The sequence below is a fragment of the Phanerochaete carnosa genome (assembly GCF_000300595.1).
Source record: "Phanerochaete carnosa HHB-10118-sp unplaced genomic scaffold PHACAscaffold_2, whole genome shotgun sequence".
Taxonomy (NCBI): Eukaryota; Fungi; Basidiomycota; class Agaricomycetes; order Polyporales; family Phanerochaetaceae; genus Phanerochaete; species Phanerochaete carnosa.
Genome location: NW_006767629.1, coordinates 665,624 through 684,150, shown reverse-complemented (window position 1 = coordinate 684,150; position 18,527 = coordinate 665,624). Strand labels below are relative to the sequence as shown.

The 18,527-nt window shown below is 53.6% G+C and overlaps 7 protein-coding genes across 7 annotated transcripts; 4 read left to right on the top strand and 3 right to left on the bottom strand.

Moving 5' to 3' along the window:
• Positions 1-847: 847 nt before the first annotated feature.
• On the top strand, positions 848-3,397 carry PHACADRAFT_85922 (uncharacterized protein; the record flags this gene model as incomplete). Its single annotated transcript, XM_007391464.1, has 5 exons — positions 848-1,257; positions 1,308-1,564; positions 1,618-2,629; positions 2,683-2,980; positions 3,050-3,397. Coding segments are annotated over 5 exons (2,325 nt in total), but the record flags the coding sequence as incomplete, so codon positions are not given.
• A 480-nt stretch (positions 3,398-3,877) lies between these two features.
• On the bottom strand, positions 3,878-5,071 carry PHACADRAFT_205131 (uncharacterized protein; the record flags this gene model as incomplete). The annotated part of the gene is made up of 5 exons (XM_007391463.1): positions 3,878-4,228; positions 4,279-4,814; positions 4,868-4,889; positions 4,943-5,000; positions 5,053-5,071. 5 exons carry the CDS (start codon positions 5,069-5,071, stop codon positions 3,949-3,951), a joined length of 915 nt encoding a protein of 304 aa, XP_007391525.1. The 3' UTR covers positions 3,878-3,948.
• Positions 5,072-5,556: 485 nt separating this feature from the next.
• PHACADRAFT_205130 (uncharacterized protein) lies at positions 5,557-8,257 on the top strand. The gene is made up of 16 exons (XM_007391462.1): positions 5,557-5,721; positions 5,787-5,892; positions 5,954-5,989; positions 6,043-6,079; positions 6,133-6,225; positions 6,281-6,465; positions 6,528-6,603; positions 6,658-6,663; positions 6,718-6,850; positions 6,909-7,114; positions 7,170-7,229; positions 7,287-7,298; positions 7,349-7,572; positions 7,619-7,820; positions 7,873-7,930; positions 7,985-8,257. Exons 1-16 carry the CDS (start codon positions 5,619-5,621, stop codon positions 8,179-8,181), a joined length of 1,734 nt encoding a protein of 577 aa, XP_007391524.1. The 5' UTR covers positions 5,557-5,618; the 3' UTR covers positions 8,182-8,257.
• A 358-nt stretch (positions 8,258-8,615) lies between these two features.
• Positions 8,616-10,409, top strand: PHACADRAFT_180979 (uncharacterized protein). Its single transcript, XM_007391461.1, has 2 exons — positions 8,616-8,915; positions 8,969-10,409. The coding sequence occupies exons 1-2, from the start codon at positions 8,712-8,714 to the stop codon at positions 10,307-10,309; spliced, it is 1,545 nt and encodes a 514-aa protein (XP_007391523.1). The 5' UTR covers positions 8,616-8,711; the 3' UTR covers positions 10,310-10,409.
• Positions 10,410-11,984: 1,575 nt separating this feature from the next.
• PHACADRAFT_249059 (glycoside hydrolase family 10 protein) lies at positions 11,985-14,678 on the bottom strand. Its single transcript, XM_007391460.1, has 8 exons — positions 14,357-14,678; positions 13,991-14,301; positions 13,932-13,938; positions 13,781-13,870; positions 13,465-13,732; positions 13,224-13,405; positions 13,060-13,166; positions 11,985-13,004 (listed from the first exon to the last, which is right to left on the bottom strand). The coding sequence occupies exons 1-8, from the start codon at positions 14,433-14,435 to the stop codon at positions 12,912-12,914; spliced, it is 1,137 nt and encodes a 378-aa protein (XP_007391522.1). The 5' UTR covers positions 14,436-14,678; the 3' UTR covers positions 11,985-12,911.
• A 497-nt stretch (positions 14,679-15,175) lies between these two features.
• On the bottom strand, positions 15,176-16,742 carry PHACADRAFT_249058 (uncharacterized protein). Its single transcript, XM_007391459.1, has 3 exons — positions 16,643-16,742; positions 16,566-16,586; positions 15,176-16,514 (listed from the first exon to the last, which is right to left on the bottom strand). The coding sequence occupies exon 3, from the start codon at positions 16,351-16,353 to the stop codon at positions 15,403-15,405; it is 951 nt and encodes a 316-aa protein (XP_007391521.1). The 5' UTR covers positions 16,354-16,514; positions 16,566-16,586; positions 16,643-16,742; the 3' UTR covers positions 15,176-15,402.
• A 148-nt stretch (positions 16,743-16,890) lies between these two features.
• Positions 16,891-18,324, top strand: PHACADRAFT_249055 (uncharacterized protein). Its single transcript, XM_007391458.1, has one exon. The coding sequence runs from the start codon at positions 17,310-17,312 to the stop codon at positions 18,108-18,110; it is 801 nt and encodes a 266-aa protein (XP_007391520.1). The 5' UTR covers positions 16,891-17,309; the 3' UTR covers positions 18,111-18,324.
• Positions 18,325-18,527: the final 203 nt, after the last annotated feature.

Below are 18,527 nucleotides of genomic sequence, written 5' to 3'. Positions count from 1 at the left end.
GTCAAACGACGTGAATCTGCTCGAATTCATCGATGGCGTTATGGGACTCTTGGGTTCGGCATGCGGTGGCGCGTAGACGTCCGGAGGTCGCGGTATTTCGCTCGGTCGATGGTACGAGGAGAAGTGATACTGCTCCTGGTTATGATCATAGTCAGACTGTGAGCTCACAAGAGTCGAGTCGCTGTTGCCCGCGTCAGATGACTTGGGAGGTCGTTGCGAGAGAGAAGTGCGTTCCCGAACGGGCGTCCGGCGAGGCGGTAGTTGTGTGTAAGGCATTCCGTAGATATGGTGACGAAAAAGTGCGTGTCGAGGATAAAGTATTTGGCAGAAGGGCGACTCGTATGTTCAGCAGGGTTGGCAATGCGGCTGGCGAATTGTCAGCCGTCCACGGGCAAATCTTGCAGAAACACTGCCCAGCGAAGGTCTCCCGATGAAGAATCTCATTTCTAGTCTCAGATCAATTGAAGAAGTGAGAACATGAGCCAATATGTACACAGTCAATACAACGCGCCATGGTAGAACCTACAGGTCAGGCTCGATAGTGGCGGCGACTGCGAAGGCCGGCGCAGAACGCGTGACGACATTGTCCGTGACACTTAACGTCACGGAGTGTAACAATATTTCTAAGCGCCGTAACACAACGCGACCTTTGTCGTGCGCCGCATACACTTGCGTCTGCACTACTACCACGCATGCCGGAATCGGTTGCAGAAGTCTTTGTTCTAGGCGGCTGAAGCACTTCGTATGTCTGAGTCGTTGCCGAGCTCAAGGCATGTCTTTCATCTTATCTTATCTGATCTCCTTTAGACTATGGGTATTTCTCTGCTAATTTTCGCGAATTTGTGGTAGGTTCGCGGCTATCCTTGATTCGTTGCCCCGGGATGCGCGGCAAACACTCGTATACCAGCAACTGATACCACTGCTAAACAATGCGCCGAAGTCAAAGATCAAGAAAGCTTTGAACGCCGCGGCCCGCCTACAGAAGCGTCATGCGGGCATGCCCGACCTTGATTTGCGCGGCAAGAAGCTCGAGATCACCAACATGCTCAAAGAGCTGAACAAGGACACGAAGCGAGCCTATGTCATGGACACCTCAAATCTGGTCGAGCTCCTGAACGAGATCGCTGACAGCCTGGCTGTTTGGATGAGCGATGTATGGGTGGTTGTATACGAGCATAATGTGGACTTCGACTTGGCACATGATTGCCTGCTGTTCGTGTCATCTACTCTAGATCAGCTAGAGAATGTTCGCATGGGGTACGCATTCTATCTCTTTCTAACAAAGGCCGTGCATGACCTTCTCCCAGATGTAAATGCGCCTTGGACTCGCTATACATCCCTGTCACAATCCGGAACAGGAAGGGACGCGTCGTGAAGAGATTCGACGTCAATGGGGCTACACACCTCGAAGACGTTACCCTCTTTATTTGGCGAGACATGTTCCTGAGCATGCTGGCGTATGGTAGCCAGCGGCATAAGGATTTGATTCCCAGGATGCTAGGAGACATCGAGGACATAATGAGCTGGAAGGCTGTCGTCCGGCTTATGTTCAACAAGTCACAAGGTGAGGTTCATCCTAGCCGAGCCATAGGATGCAGCGTGAATATTAACGATAAGTAGACGCTAAGCGTCAAACACAATCAGGCAAGGAGAGCGATTGGGAAGATGTCGATAGCGAAGACGGCGGCGAGTCTCTCAGTTTGGAAGATCAGTCCGACTCAGGAGCCATATCTTCGCTCTTGTCCGATGACGACGACAACGACGAGCTGGACCTCGATGTACCCCGCCTGCGCCATTGGTCAGATATCATCTTTGGACACGTCCATCTTCTGCAGCGCCACATCGAGGATGCTCTTGTCGCTATTTTCGAGACGACGCCGTCGTTAACTTTGTATAGCGCGCTTTTGTCAATAGCACAAGACCCACAAACCCTCGAGGAGCGTCTACTTTTCTTGTTGAAGGCGATGGCTACGGCTTGCTCCGATACATATGCTGTTGCGCTCGAGATATACTCTCTCGAACACAAGGTCGATCGGATCGTCGACCTCCTCGGCTCGTACTCCTACCTATTACGCCCACGAGACGCTGCGGCGCTGCAGGCCGCAACGAAGCTCATATCGCATCATAGTCATGCCCGACGTGCGCTGCAAATTCTCGAGGCCGAGCTCCTCGACACCATCCGGATGACACATCGCGCTCTCCTGCAATCGTTCTCACAACTCGACACTTCGGCGAATCGCGCTGAGATCTTGCAGATCCACAAGAATGGCTCGCGTGCGCCAGGTAGACGGAATCGCGTCGAGGCGTGGGTCGATGCGGTTACAACTCCCGGTGCAGACCAGCCTAATCCGATGATGTTCGCGGCGATGTTCATGGGCATAGCGCCGTTGCCTGGTCTCCATTCGGATGACGACCCGTATACATATCTCGATCTCGATCCTCACGACCCTGATCTTGAAGACCTGAGATCTGAGTACAGGCCCAGCTTGAAGAAGCGCTTCGAGAGCTGGACTGACGTGGGACTTACGCTGATGGGTGGTCCGGAGATGCTCTTGGTTGTTTACAGGAAGCTCATTGAGAAAATGCCCTTCCTGCGTGCCCCGGACGTCACCGAAGAGATGATCGCCAGGTTAATCCTCCCTGTCTCTTGCATTTACCGTTGTTCTTATTGTGCTTCGCCAGGCTGCAAGACCGACGAAGCAAAGCGTACGTTGTCGAGGGTCTCGATGCCTTGCTTGCGTTCGCCAAGGTCCAGCGGCGCAAGTGGTATGCCGCGAAGGCAGAGAAGTCTGGCAACGCCGCCTCCTCATCGTCTTCAGCACAGCTCCCGACATACGCCTCGCCGGCAGGGCCGTCTCGGCCGCCAAATATGCCTCCCTCTAGCACAACCTCAACGCCGGTTTCGCCACTACGGCCCGATAGCCCGGGACCGCCCCCACTTGTCCCTGTTTCGTCACTGACCGATAACAAGCCCCGGCCGGTACCAGCGTCTCCGCCTAGCCCGAGCCCGAGCCCACATATCCCTGCGTCGTCGCTGACCGATACCAAGCCACCACCGGTGCCGGCATCCCCGCCTAGCCCGGGCCCGCCCCCGCTGATTCCTGCGTCGTCGCTGGCGACGTCCCAGCCTACACCACCGCAAGCATCTACGTCTCAACCGCTCGCACCATTGGCACAGCCACCACAGCCAGGTGGAGTAGCTTGGACTAACACTAACACCGGAGTAGACATTACACTGCCAATCGTCGTTGAGCTTGACGCTATTCTGGCTGCCACTCCTCCTCCTCCAGAGGACCATACCCCGCTCACCCTCCTGAACTTGCTCATCGGCGGAGGTCCACCGCCTGTTGGTGGTGGGGCACAGGCAGGGTCTAGCAGTATAGATGACGTCGATTGATACCTTTGCACTTCCGTTTCGTTCGCTTCCTACTGTACTTTTACGACCGTAGCAGATGGCCTTGTGACTGTGACACAGGCGCACCGAACCGGATGAGTGGATGGGTCCTTGGTGACCTGTGACATCCGCCTGCTAATGGACGACCGAGCACGGCTACAGTATTTTATCTGGATAGCATTGTTGGTATGATAATACATTCTATGGTACTACAGAGCGCCGCAGGCCTGAAAAAAGGTGACTTTTTCTTCGTGACAAATCTCAGATGTCACAACCGGATGGACCCCTCTGTGACATGTGACAGAGGCGAAATAACAGACAGGATAAGGGCCCTGTGACGCGTGACATCCGCTACGGTCGTAAAACTACAGTATCCTTTGTTTTTGTCGTGACTGCCGAATGCCATGTGAATCTTTGAGCGTATCACAGTAATTGTAAACATCTTGTGGATAGGACTGTTGTACTATCAGTGTGTGATGCGGGAAAACATTTTATAGTTCATCTATTTCTACAGATCATCACTTCTATATGCATCTCCAAGATCTTTAAGCACTCTATTGGAAGTAGGTAGGTAGGATATATGCGAGATTCTGCCTGTCTTCGTCTTTCTGCTTCTCGGAGCGGGGCATGATGGAGAACTTCATTGCGCCAACCTCCTCAGTGAGGATGCCGCCCTCCTCGGCAGCCTCGTGGAGTTCGTCGAGGATCGTAGCGGCGACGGTGCGCGAGAGCTGCGCGTTCTTCTGGAGGACTTTGAAGACCTCAGCGGTGGTGACTGAGCCCTCGCTTTCGCGCCAGGAGTCGTAGTCGGTGGCAGTGGCGATGAGCGCATATCTCCATCGCTATGAGAGATTGAGCGTGCTGTGAGAACATGGAGAACGCACCCAAGCTCCGCCTCCCTCGCGAGCTTCGCCTCAGGCAGTACGCTCATGTTGATGATATCGCCACCCCAAGCACGATACATCTTACTCTCGGCGCGCGTCGAGAACTGCGGGCCCTCCATGCAGACGACACACTTGTCCGTGTGCAGCTTTGCACCAGCGCCGTGAGTGGCAATGGCGTCCGCGACGCGCTTCTCGAGCCAATGGACGAGCCGGTTGCTGAACGGGTCGCCAAAGGACGCGTGTGCGACGACGGAGGTTCCCTCGAAGAAGCTGGCGGGACGCACACCCTTCGTGCGGTCGATGATCTGCGTCGGCAGCACGCAGTCGCCTGGTGCGATTTCCTCGCGCAGCGAGCCGACGGCTGAAAAGGCGAGAATTGCACGCACGCCGAGCGACTTGAGGGCGGCAATGTTGGCACGTGCAGGCACTGCGGACGGGTTAATGGTATGGCCAATACCATGCCGGGTGAGGAAGGCAATTTGGGTGCCAGTAGGGAGGGCGCAGATGTTGATGGGAGAGCTTGGGGGGCCCCAGGGCTGCGTGAAGATCTGTGAACGTTGTACGAGCGTATCGTCGATAATTTGCATACCGTCTCCGGGCTCACTTGCTTTCTTCACATCACAAATCAGTTTTGCCCTCCAGACAGCACACAACGCAACTTTACATCAAGGTGAGGTTGTCCAAGTGGTACAGACCACTTCCGCCAATCACGCCGACAAGCACTGTTACCGATGTCAGCTATGGCACTTGGATTTTGACATTGCCGCACCTTACCTTTGCTCTCTTCAGACATTTTCTTACAAAGTTTGACAGAAGAGAAAAGGCGGCGAGGGAGAGGGTAAATGGTGGGCGTGGTCTTGAAACAAGATGTAAACAGAGGATGAGACCGACGCCACACCAAATTAGGAAGGAGCGTGGGAATCCCGCCTTATGTTCCTGTAACCGCGGATCCCGCGGTGATGAGACTTCCTTCGCGACCGCCTTCTAGCTTCGGCATCAGCACAACGGGACCTTGTAATTGCGACAGCTTTCGTGTGTCCAGTTCACCAGCATCAAGCTACTTTTCACGCTACACTTCAGGGCGGCGTTCATCGTAGGAGGGCAACCTTGCAACCGCAGCTTCAGTCGCCGCGGCACCTTCTCTTCGATAGGGCCTGTCTCACTGTCGGGCTCCCGCCCTGAGGCAGTACAAGGAGCGCCGCGCCCAGAAATGTCTGCAAAATCCGATCAGACGCATGACCCTGCTCAGCGTCTCTCAGCCGAAACCGATGACGGCGGCGTTCAGGGAGTCTTTAAAACGCATCATGTCGGCTGCGACATGATGCATCTGAACTCACACCATGTCGTCGACAAACGATCTGGCCAAGGCGTACCAGGGTGCTTCCACGTTCAAACTCTTGGAAGAGCCCGTTGACCGGGCGCGGCCTGTGCGCGTGATAATAAGTAAGACCTTGTGATTGGATGATAACTTCCGGCAGCGGTACTTACTATATCTCCCGCCGTTGCAGTCGGTGCAGGGCTCTCTGGAATCGCTTTGACACACAAGATCATCAGGTCCTTGCAGAACGTCGATCTCGTCATTTACGAGAAGAATTCGGATGTTGGCGGCACTTGGTAGGCGTTTCACAATGCATGTGCTTGTTTCGACGGCAGTTAAGACCTTGTATCGCGGTAGGCTGGAGAACCAGTATCCTGGTGTTGCCTGCGATGTGTCAGTCACAACCATCTTCATATACAGCTAGGCGTTACTGACTTGCTTCGCAGACCAGCACTTTGCTATCAATTCTCGTTCGCACTCAGCGTAAGTGACGTACGAGCCCTCTCTGATGCCGGAATGTCGACTTCGCTATACAGACAGAATTTTCGTCATACTATCCCCCTGGAGAAGAAACATTACACTACCTTCAAGACGTCGCTACTCGCATCGGTGTGCCAAAATATACCGAGGTTCGTTCGGATTATTGTAGGAGTTAATGGCTCGTTCTTGACCCACATCGTATAGTTTAACCGCAAGGTCGTCAACGCCTCCTGGTCCGAGTCCGAGGGAAAGTGGACCCTTGAAATTGAGCGCACCGATGATGGATCTCATTTTCAGGACTCTGCTCATCTCGTCATATCTGCCATCGGTATTCTGAACAGGTGGACAATGCCGGACATCCCCGGCATCAATGACTTTAGAGGATCTCTGTAAGAATCGCCGGCATCTTTAGCGGCGCTGCATTTAAATGATTTAATACTTAACCCGACAGTGTGCATACCGCAAATTGGACTCTTGGACAGGTCAACTCTTCATGGGCGGACCGTCGAGTAGCTGTCATTGGATCTGTAAGCACCCCATTCTTCTGTTGCGCCCTGAGGAAACGCTAATGTGAAGGATAGGGATCTGTAAGCATCGCGCAATATTCGTCTTACTTCTGCCGGCCACTGATCACACTGCAGACTGCCATTCAGGTCGTACCTGCCATACAACCCCACGTAAAGCAGCTCGACAACTACGTTCGGGGCCAAACCTGGACAGCACACGTGGCGCTACCTCTACTCAAGAGATACTCCGATGGTCATACAGGAAATCGTAGGTCTGCGAACGTTTTACTGACTTCCGTGCCAACTCATGTCGTATTCGCACCCAGATGTTTTCACTGAAGAAGAGAAACAGCTCTTCCGTGAGGATCCCGCCGTATACCTCGAACTTGTCCGCCAATGCGAAGACTTCCTGAATGCTTCGCATGCTTTGACTATCGCCGGCAGCCAGATGCAGCAGACAGTGCGGAAGAGGCTCACCGAGTATATGCAAGAGGCGCTGAAGGCCAACCCTCATATTGCCGAGGCGATAATCGTGAGTTTACGTAAGATTGCGAGACGCTGGGCTCTTATCATTTTCGGGCCTCCAGCCGGATTTCCCGGTCGTTTGCCGCAGATTATCGCCAGGATTTGGGTATCTGGCGGCTTTGGTGAGTTCGCAAATTTCGCAGCATTATGGATGCTGATTCCACTTCTGCGCTCCACAGCAGGCGAATAATGTAGGAGCTTTAGTTCGTTGTATCAAAGTCATACTGACACCCATGTACAGGTTGGATTTGTCAAAGCGGGGATTGCGCGCTTTACAACTGACGGAATAGAGACGAAGGACGGCGAGCGGCGCCAGTACGATGTGATAGTCTGCGCGACAGGCTATGACCCGACATTTATTCCAAGGTTCCCCGTCATCGGACGCAATGGGACGACTCTGAAGGACTACTGGCAAGAGTATCCGCGTACATACATTAGCCTCTGTCAAGACCAGCATCCCAACTGGTGCGTACCTAACAGCAGCCCGTTTCGGCACCTGACTATCCACAAGGTTCCAGATGGTCGGCCCCAACTCCGCAATGGCATTAGGCTCCTTGGTCCCTGTCGTCGAGGCGCAAGCCGACTATCTTGTTGCATGCATCAGCAAGATACAGCGCCAGAGGATCAAGACGATGGTCGTGCGCAAGGAAGCGGTAGACGATTTCCAGAGGCATCTAGACTCGTACTTCCCGCGCACGGTCTTTGCTAGAAAGGTATTGCCCCCCCCCACTTATTGTCGATACTACAACTGCTGAATGAGATCAGTGTCGTAGCTGGTACAAGCGCGGGGATGCCGACGGGAAGGTCGTTGCGCTCTGGCCTGGTGAGCTCGTTATCTCATTTCTCGTCTGACCTCAAGCTGACACAAACCGTGCAGGGTCTAGTTTAAACGAGCTGCGTGTCCTAGGGCAGCCGCGATGGGAAGACTTCGAGTACACCTTTGTGGATGACAACGCTTCGCATAACCGGTTCTATTGGCTCGGCAACGGGTCGACGCAGGCTGAGGAAGAAGGAAAGCGTGGATCACGAGCGTGGTACATTCCCGACAAGCCCCAGATGCTTGCGAAGCTATAGCTTTTTCACTGCTGTATTGCGTAGTCGTCTAACGTTATTAATTGCATTTGTGTATGTGGGCAGTGTTGTCATTGACCTCAGGCCCTGAAAAACGGCAGCGAACGCACTTCCCTCTCCCAGGTCGTAGATCTCTACCTTTGCGGCCAGGCTTCTGGCTTTTGACCTTTCCACAATGCCTGAAATTCTCAGAGAGAGGGGCAGAAACTCGGACGAGTTCCCACGCCATTAACCCCGGTGCCATCAGTCCATTTGACAACACTGTATGTGGGAAGGTTCGGGATGACGCGTCCCCCCGGCCACCGGCTGCCCAACATGGCGGCACCTGGCCAACTTTTAACTCTGCTGAACCCTAGCCTCTAGTACTTGGGTCCTGTACTAACAAGTGTCGTGGTGAAATATTTTCTCTCAGTTTGAAAGACTCAGATAGCGCTGATATGTCATATCTAGACCGTACTCGCCTCAATACTCACGGCTGAATCCAGGACCTAACACCCCAAAATATTGTCCACAATCACCCAATTTCCATCGTCATGCATGGTTTATTCTCTAATGCGGACGTGGTCCGTGACATACTGGACTTACTACCCAAGACTTCCTTGACGGCATTGGCCAGCACCTGCAAGGTTTTCAGCGACCCCGCTCTGGACCGTTTATGGCATACGATGCAATCTCTGATACCGCTGTGCCAATGCCTGCCCTCGCGCTTGTGTAACTTTTTGCCCGACCGCGGCCTGGTACGCAGTCAAAATTCGTGACCTCTATGGCTTCTGACGTGATGCACATCTAGACATATGTCGAAACTCCGATAACGACAGATGACCGTGCGCGCTTCGATATCCACGCCGCGAGGATCAAGGTGGTGGACTTGCAGAAGGGGGCTGAGCCCATGAAGGAAGTGTCTCGACTGCTGCAAGGGCTCCTGGTCAGCCTTCCCCCTGGACGGCGCTTGCTCCCGAACCTGCAAGACATTCGCATACACCTCCTATCGACCGAGTCGCATGATGGGGACGATATGCCATTCCTTATCTATGTCCTTGCCCTCTTGAGCCCAAGCATCGTTCGCTTTAGCGCATTCCCAGGGTCGGCCCCACGTACGACCCTCATGCTCGGATATATGCAGCTCTTATGTCCCGACGTCCAAGAGCTATGTATCACCGAGCTTCGCTGCGATGTCTCGTCGATGCTCGCTTGCTTTCACGCCTTGAAGGTCGTAAATCTTTGTTCGTCGGGAGTGGAAAAAGAGGTACTCGCGGGAGATTCTCTTAAGGCGTTCGGGACACTTCCTTGCTTACACAGCTTCTCGACGAACTTCAAGTTCGCTGCTGCATCATATAAAACCCACTTTCCCCTCCAATCCAATTACTTCCCTGCTCTTGAGACCTTGGTTATGCACGATGTGACAGACGTCCTGGCTTTCGGAACCTTCATGCAAGACATATGTTCGACAAGCCCCCGCCTCGCGACCATCGAAGTCAGATATACGCTGCATGGTGAGAAGTCGATGCACGGCAGCCAAGTCAGTTCCCTGGCAAGAGGCCTCTCTGCACATACTTCATTAGAACATGTCAAACTGTTCTGCTTATCTCTGCGGCCCCGCGTCGAAGTGGAGGACTTGAACGACCTGGACGCTCTAACGAGACTACGAACCATCAATCTTATCAACGTTTTACCGCCCAGGAGTGTCACGGATACATCAGTCAACGACATCACTCGTATGTGGTCAAACCTGGAAGTGCTCACTGTATACATCACCAGCGGGGAAGATTCAAAATGCACATTGGCCGCCTTGAGCAAGCTTGCTACGAACTGTCCTCGCTTATACTTCGTACGCCTTCCAATCAACTACGCCTCTGTACCCCCCATTTTGGAGGATGCGCCCTTGCTACCTCGAAGGGAAAACACACTCCAATTACTAATCCGGCCACCCGCAAACATCGAGGAGAACCAAGAACTATCCATAGCAGAGTATCTTTCTGCGGTGTATCCGAACATCAATTTGCATATTGCGGAGTCTACATTAGATTCGTCAACAGTCCAGTCTTGGGAGAACGTCAAGCTGCGGATTGCGCTGTTGGAGAAAGTAAGGAGTCTTGAGAGACGTAGGATCCGCGAGACTTCCGCAGAATAATGACTGTCTCCATGTATTGCCTTCATGATCTGAATTTAGGAAAATTTTCTTTACTCTTGTCAACTAGTTTCTTTGACTCCTAGGAGTATTGTATTATAATGGTATTTCAGGTGCAATATTTATCAAAATAACACAGAACGTTTGAACTATAGTGAACTTCATCCCGTTGAACAGTGACTTATGCCCAGCCAGCATAATATGAGTCGTTCTGGTCTGCGAGTATCAAAGCATTTCGTTTGTGGGTAAGCTTATGCTCGAAGATTGCGATGCAGCAACAGACTACTGCAGACTTACAGCTCTACAATTATGCGGCCACCGAACCACATCATTACTGTACGGATATACATGATCGTTCCTGGCGAACAGAGGTGTGAGGGGTCACGACACATCGTCCCGTCGGACCCAGGACACCCCCTAAGCCAGACGCCAGCCCTGCGTTCAGGAGAGCTTGCTTCTTGCCTTTCCGCGAATCGTCTCAGACTTGCTGATGCTGGGACGCAATTAAACTCCACGTATCACTTGGTGGGTCATCACACTACAATTCACTGATATACAACATGACCTATACTAATGATGTGCCAGTGCCGTGGCTTTCTGCCCTGCAAACTAATGCATCAGGCCCTCACCAATCGCGATCTCATAGCGGAGATTGCACCTTATCTCAGGAAAGGATCGCTTTCGGCATTGAGCTGCACGTGCAAAGCCTTAAGCGATCCTGTCTTGGACGAGTTATGGCGGGACATGATCTCGCTTGATCCCCTATATTAGTGTCTACCTAGCAGCGTGTGGACAAAGGACGAAGATGGTCGTCTAGTGCGTCTATTAATTGGTTTTCTATATCGTAGGAGCTGAATCTCATCGCCCCCATACTATAACTTCCCCAGATTCGCGGCCCAAAAATTCCTAATAAGCCCGAAGACTGGACGCGCTTCAATGTGTACGCCGCGCGCATACGCGTGCTTTCTTTTAGGAAAGAATCATCCCAGCTGCGTCCGGAGTTCCTTAAGCTAGTCAAGCTCTACTTCCCGTCCGCGACCGCCGTACTCCCCTATTTGCTAACTTTGCGTATGGCGCGCCGCTGCGCTGACGCAGAGCTAGCTCTTTTCTTCTCCACCCTCCTACCTTCGGAAATACACACCGTAGAGGTGTGCTCGGATTCCACGGAAATTGTGGTCGCAGTGCTAGCCCATATGCAGCTCCGCTGTCCTACTGTGGAGGAGCTTGTCATCTCCAAAACGGTGGGGGTGTTGCCCATGCTAGGACAGTTCGTGAACCTCCGGACGCTCGTCTACGACTCTCCGGAGGACACGATCGATGACACATCCATCAGGCACCTCTCGTGCCTACCTTTCCTTCGAAGACTGAGAGTCACGAGCCGGTTCACACTTGATTCTCTCTCTATCACTCACTCCACGCAAAATATTGAAGTGCTCCCCTTTCCTTCTATAGAGGAGCTGACCTTCGAGAATGGCACCGGTGTCCAGACCCTCGCCTATCTTCTCTGTCTCATCCAATCCTCTTCACTTCGGTCCATCTCCGTATCTTATACGCTGTCGAATGAGCCTGTGAAAAACCTCCGCGCACTCTCTTGCAGCCTTGCTATGCACGACCAACTCACGATGTTGTCTCTTGCCAGTCGACAACCTCCCAACGCTTCTGTCAAAGAGGCCGATCTCTTCTCTCTCAAGCAGCTGAAACGTCTGCGGGCGGTATATCTGACCGACCTCCTGTCCTATACTTCGTCTGAACACTGCATAAACTCCTTAATGAAGGCCTGGAACGAACTACGTACTCTTCATATCATACGCCAATTTTGGCAGTACGCGGGACATACACACATTTCGCCTAGCTTCTCCCATGCCATTGTCACACTGGAGACGTTGGCTACACATTGTCCTTACCCGGGCGACCTTCATATCACGATGTCAAGCTCTACCATCCCCAATCTGAAGGGCAGGAAGCTCCCTCACCGTGGGGCCCCTTTGCGACTTACGCTCAGTGCCGCTTCAGTGCTGTTGAGCGATGCCTACGACACCGCGGAGTACATATCGGCCATATATCCCAACGTCGACATCACATACGTTGGCTACAACTCGTTGATCAACAGTGAAAACGACGTAAGAACTGGAACGAAGTGAACAAGTGGGTCAAGCGCATTGCCGCGGTGCGAGCCGAAGAGAGACGCAGGATCAGAGCTGAAGTGATGCAAGAGGTGCTGCAGGAAGTGCTGCATATGGCTGATGGCACATCACCCACAAAGATTTTTTCACTGTCATCTCATCCGAAAATCCGGCTGACAAGGCGATATCTTGATAGCTTTGCACGGATGAGATAGGCCATCCCCCTACGCATACTGACACTGTACTATCTGGTCTAGGCTGCTGAATGCGTGCTTCGGGCTGTTCCTACGCGAAATCACGGGTGAAATCTTTCGTTAGTTTAATACGTAGCCTCGAGGAAAGCCGGCATATGTCGCTACGATTTCGTTGTAAAACTCTTGCTAACATGATGATACTGTGTACAGCACCTGAATAGAGCTAGGACCAAATTGGCACGATAAATGCTGGCGCACGAAATACGTACGATTTGGGCAGCTTGCAGCCTACAAAAGGGCCTGAATAACCGCATTGTACGCAGGCTTGGGTTGGAAGTTGGCGTCGAAGAGCAGCGGGTTCGACGACGCGATCCAAGAGTCCTGTAAAGAGCCAACTCAGTCCTGCGCTGTATGAATACGAGCATTAGGTATGTACCGGGTCGCGGACACCCCAGCTCGTGATGCCAACGCAGGCGGGAACGGTCAGGCAGGCCTTGACGACAGCGACGTAGTCGTTCGGTGCAGCGTTAACAATATCGAGCTCTGTGGCACATTCAATCAAAAAAAAAAAGGTACCGTGAGGGCATGCGGGAAGCATACCGGTGATGGCGACTTCAACGCCGGCAGTGGCAGCGAGCTGCAGTGCCGCCTGCACGCCACCCGTGCCGCCGGCCTGAAGATGCGACTGGGTGCCAATGCCGTCGATGAGCTTCGTGCCGCCGCTGTTGAGCTGCTTTACGAGATTTACGACGGCAGTGAGTTTCGCGTTCGCGCTGTCTAGGCTGCAGAGTGGTCAGAATCCCGCTTTCATTTTGAGCAGGATGCGAGGGCATAGACGCACTTATAGTCGTTAATATAGAGCTTCGCGTTCGGGTCTGCGGCCCGCGCGGCCTGGAAAGCGATGGTCACGAAGCTCTGGCCAAGCACGTTGTAGAAGACCGACTGCCGGAAGGTGCCGTCCTCGTTGAAGATCTCGTTGCAGACATCCCACGAGCGGACCTTACCCTTGTATCTGCCCGCAACGTTCGCGATGTGGTTCTGGATGACGGAGGTCAGAGTATTTTTGTCTGTGATTGCGGACACCCAGGACGGAAGTTGCGAGTGCCAGACTAGAGACCCAATTAGATATGCCGCTAGTGACGAAAAACGAGACATGCCGAGAGTATGGGCGCGGACGAGCATATTGTTCTGTTGCGCGTAGGCGACGAGCGCATCGGCCTGTGAGAATGTGAAAACACCACGGGTGTCTGTCATAAAATATGCCGTTATCAGGGACAGAAACACATTCATTTTGACCAACAGACTTACTCTCCGTCTGCAAATGCGAGTTAACTTGAGACGATGATCACAGTGAATGTGAGACGTACCGCATCCCATTTCATAGAATTTTCAGGGGTCAGCTGGCCGAAGTTAGCTATGGTGACCTGCGAGTCCTGCGCGTTACTGAAGCGGTTCTGGTCGGAGGCAGTACCCCAGTAGATCTTTCCCTTGGCTTTGATATGCGCGTCGAGGCCACTACTGCTGCTTGTGCCACCGCCTCCGCTAGGTAGGGGAGTAGCGGTGACGGGCGGGGGCGTGGTGGCGGCACCGGGTTGGCACTGTGAGTAGTAATCGTTTTCATATACGCAATGCGACCCGGCATCGCAGACAGTTGATCCAGCGTAGCCAATGCCACCGCCTGCATGTTCTTTGGATGTCAGTGAATGTAGAATGTGGAACAAGTAAGCACTGACATTGGCCCCACACTGCGACCGCGCGAGCGTGGAGAGTGAGGACGGTCGCGAGCGAGACAAGGGCTGCGAGACACTTCATCTTGCACGATGAGCTTTGCTGGCTGAGCAGTGCTTGGAGCCCCTTGATATTTTATACAGCTGCCATATATTCTGACCGTCTCATTTCGTGCCAAGCAGAACTTGCACGTATTCCCAGATGAGCAAAGGCCTTGGCGTACAGTGTTTATTCGTGATTCTGCCGCGTTTAATACTCGCCAAGGCAGAGGCTACAACTTATCGTCTGGCAGGAACGCTGCCAAGGCAGCTATGTCCGGAAGATTATTGAGATATAGAATTGATCAGGAGGCGAGTTTCGACTGATTATGTAGAAACACTGCACCAAGACATCGAATTCGCGACCCGACCCAGGATTGCCAAGGTCTCGGTTGCACACATGGACAGAAAGACACCGAAGTCTCGGTCCAGCCACGAGGATCACTGTCTGGCAAGAGCACGAGAACACGGCTAATTCTCCGTATGTGCGGGAAGGTCATTGTCTCGGAGAGTTGTCGCTACCGCTGATGCACGCACCGTGCGCTAATTAGCCGGTCTCCAGCGAAGGTAATTAATGGCCGCATGATATTTAGGACATTCTGACGACAGTGAATTCAGGCATGGCAGGCCGCATGGGGCTAACAAGTCTGGCTGAGGCGGCTACTCACAGCCCATGGTGCGTGCGCCGCGACGCAATTTGCGGAATGCAGTCGCATGCGGCAGCTGTTGCCGGTTTGAGCGGCACCAAGTTGATACAACGGAGTGTTCGTCCAAGGAAAAGCTGGTGTCGATTGGACTAGGATGATACAGACTGAAGGCGACTATCTAGAAGCACAAGATGTGGAATACAGTGCACTTGAGGAGACAGGACACATACAAGATGCGAGGCCGAGCCAATTGTTAACGGACCGCACGGACAGCTTCTGCGCCCGTACAAGACGGGGAAATAACATACACGCTTGACCTGAGCGGAACCAATGTACAGACAAAGTGTAGACAGATTAAATTAAAACTCAGCGTGCGTCTGGTGTGACCAGCTCCAGATAGCTTTCTGGTACGAGGGCGTGCCCGCCGCCTTCCTTCTCTACGATCGCCCAGCCGACACCCCCGCCTCGCCCGACGACATGCACGAGCTGCTCCTCCTCCAGCGCCACCTCCGCAGTACCCTCTGGCTCGAACGGATAGAGTGCACGATACATGCCTGGTATGAGCGGCTCGTCGTCGCTTGGTGGTGGATAGTCATCGTCATCATCCGCGTAGTCGTCGTGCTCGTTCACTGGTGACGATTGGTCGAAGTTCATCGCGAGATCTGTCTGAGACGGCCCCGCGTCCAAGTCGTCGTCGTCGTCGTCGTCGTCGTCGTCGTCCTTGCCGTTCCAGAAGTGCGTGCTGAGCGTGTTCCAGCGGAACGCGCTGAAGCTGTTACGCTGCTGCTGCTGCTCTTCGCCATCTTCGCCGCCTTCGTCCTCGTCTGAGCACGCGCTTGAGCTCGAGCTCGAATACACTGATCCGCGGTTCCGCGGGCGGTTCGAGCGCGGGACGTCAGGACCTCGGCCGACATGGCGCTCGTCTGAGAGCGGGTACGCAAAATCTCGAATTTTCACTAGCTGGGGCTTCATCGGTACGACGGTCGAGGACGAGCCCCCAGCGTGGTGCTCTGTCAAGAAGAGCTGCTGTGAGAGTGACGTGACACGTGACTGGGGGCGAGACGACCGGGAGAGCGTGGAGGAGGCGCGGCGAGAAGCTGCGGGCGATGGCGGCGCAGGGCGCGAAGAGGACAGCGACAAGTGGTCGGGGAGTTTCTCGACAGGTGTCACGAGAGTTGCATCTTGTGGATCAGGGATGGTCACTTGCGCCGACGAGGAGAACGTGGCTGGTGTGGGTGTCAGCGGTGATGCCACAGACGCTGTCGTTGTTGGAGTAGACTCTCCGTCGATAGCAAGCTTTCCGTTTGTTCCGTTCATCTCTTCCCGAGACTTTCTCTTGGTTGCGCTCGCGCGTTCGACCGATGAACGTCTGGACGCAAACTCGTGTGCTCCCAGTGTCGGCGGCGACAGAAATGCCGATCCAGGTGATGGGAAAGGTGAACTCGGCTCTGTGTGATCCACCGAGAGTGAGAGAGATGCTACAGCTTGTCAGTTACGCTTTCAGCTTTTAAGGGATAGACTCTGCTCACCTCTTGCGGGTTCCTGGACAGCTGCGAATGCCATTCTCAACCGGGATGATTTGGAACGAGGCAAGAAATTTATATACCAGTTTTGGGAGACTTCCTAGTGCTGAACGGCGACAAGGGGTGTTTCGAGATGAGTGAAGAGAGACAAAGAATCATTTTTGGCATTATCGCCATGGTAACTGTGGCAATTAGTCGGATTTGAGAATTTGTTTCGAGTTTTTCTATGCTATGCTCGTGACGTTAGTAGGTTAAGTTAAGTCTTAAAGAGGAACTTATCGTCCGTCTCCCTCTGCGCCACAAAGTTGCTGGCTTTGCACTTCCACCATGACCTCACTTGCCACTACGTCGCTGCGAGGGTTTGTAAATACCCCCACCATATCTTGCGCTTACCGACTCGAGGATACGAGACTCCTAGGCTGAACTATGTGACTGGAGCCTGGTCCGGAATTTTCTAGACCGATCTTCGTCACAATTTGGACCGCTTCGACCTGAGCCCTGCTGACTGTCGGCCAGCTTCAGGACTTCGGTCCAGCCTCTGTCAGCCCCGCTCCACGAGTTGCATAAAGCTATTGGTCTCGCTTCTCAATTTTGTATCACTTTCTGATTCTCTTCGACTACTACCAGCAGCTGCGCTTGTCTCTGTCTCCGCCAACTTCTCTCGTTTCATCTGGGTACCTTGTAGAACAATACCTCAACCACCAATCACTCGGTTCTACGTCTACGTTCATTACACTGTACCAACACAATATGCCTGCTTCCACCCAACTCATTGCCTGCTCTGCATGTCGCATGATCCCTAACTCTACTCCGGTTGCTGGAGTCGAAATCGCCCCGCTGACTATACCCTCGGAGAAGCTCGGAGCGTATGTTCGCTTGCCTCTCAGAGAGCTCACCTATTCTCCTCCGCCATCTCCAACGAAGATGTCTTCTATTCCTCGCTTCGAGTCTCCTGGCTTCTTGCACGGCACCCCTTCGCTACTCGACGAGACCCTGACATCGTCGATCTCGAGCCCGTCTATCGCACACACCCCGATGCCGTACGCCACCACTCGCGATCCCCGCCAAGACACCGCGTCCTTTATCGGCCTCGGAATCTCGGGCCTTTTCAAGAATGACGGCTCGGTCTTCGACGGCATGGGCGTGCTCTCTAAGCGAAACGAGAGCTCGGAACTTGGCTTCTTCATGGACGAGTCGAGCCAACGCTTCACTGGGGAGAGCGATACGCAAGGCTACCCAGAACAACAAGAGGACGCCTGGCGTCAGCGCATGTCTGCCACGGCAGAGCTCTTCAGTCAGCTCGGCATCGACGACGCTGCGAGCACCCACTTCGGTGGGACGAGCTATACGTCGTTCGCGGGCCTTTGGCTGCCGCCCGCGTCGCTCAGTTGCTCGAGCCCCATCGAACGCGCGCAGGCCAAGGCAGCGCCGCTCATGCCCTCGGAGCCCGAGACGGACGACGTGTTCTTCACGCGCATCCCCACGCTCGGCTCGCCCTTTGTCCGCCAGGATATCTTCGACTGGATGCAGGAAGTGCAGGGTCCGAAGTGATACCTCGAGGGACGGTTGGCTTCTACGATCTCGGACTGTGCGCCTTATCATCACCTGTACCATATCGCTGCCTGCCCTACTTGTGCCAATCCATCTCCATAGCGCAAAAGGAGTGCATGCGGCAGCTGCGCCATACATTAGTTGCTCTTGGCCCCGGCACGCTTGCGTCTGGCCTCAAAATTAAGCTGTCTGCATGCCTCTATGCATGTCCGCCAGGTATTGTCGGGCGTGTCGTGCGAAGTGGAGAATGCGCAGGAGGCATACACAACAATTCGGTGCCAGTATTCCCGGGCCATGCGGATTTCTAGAAGCGTTAATTAGACTGGCTGGTAAATGCTTCGCACTCAGTGGCTCATATCCAGCTTGGTCCCTAACTAAACACTGACTATAATCATCGTGAAATCGGAGGTCCGCTGT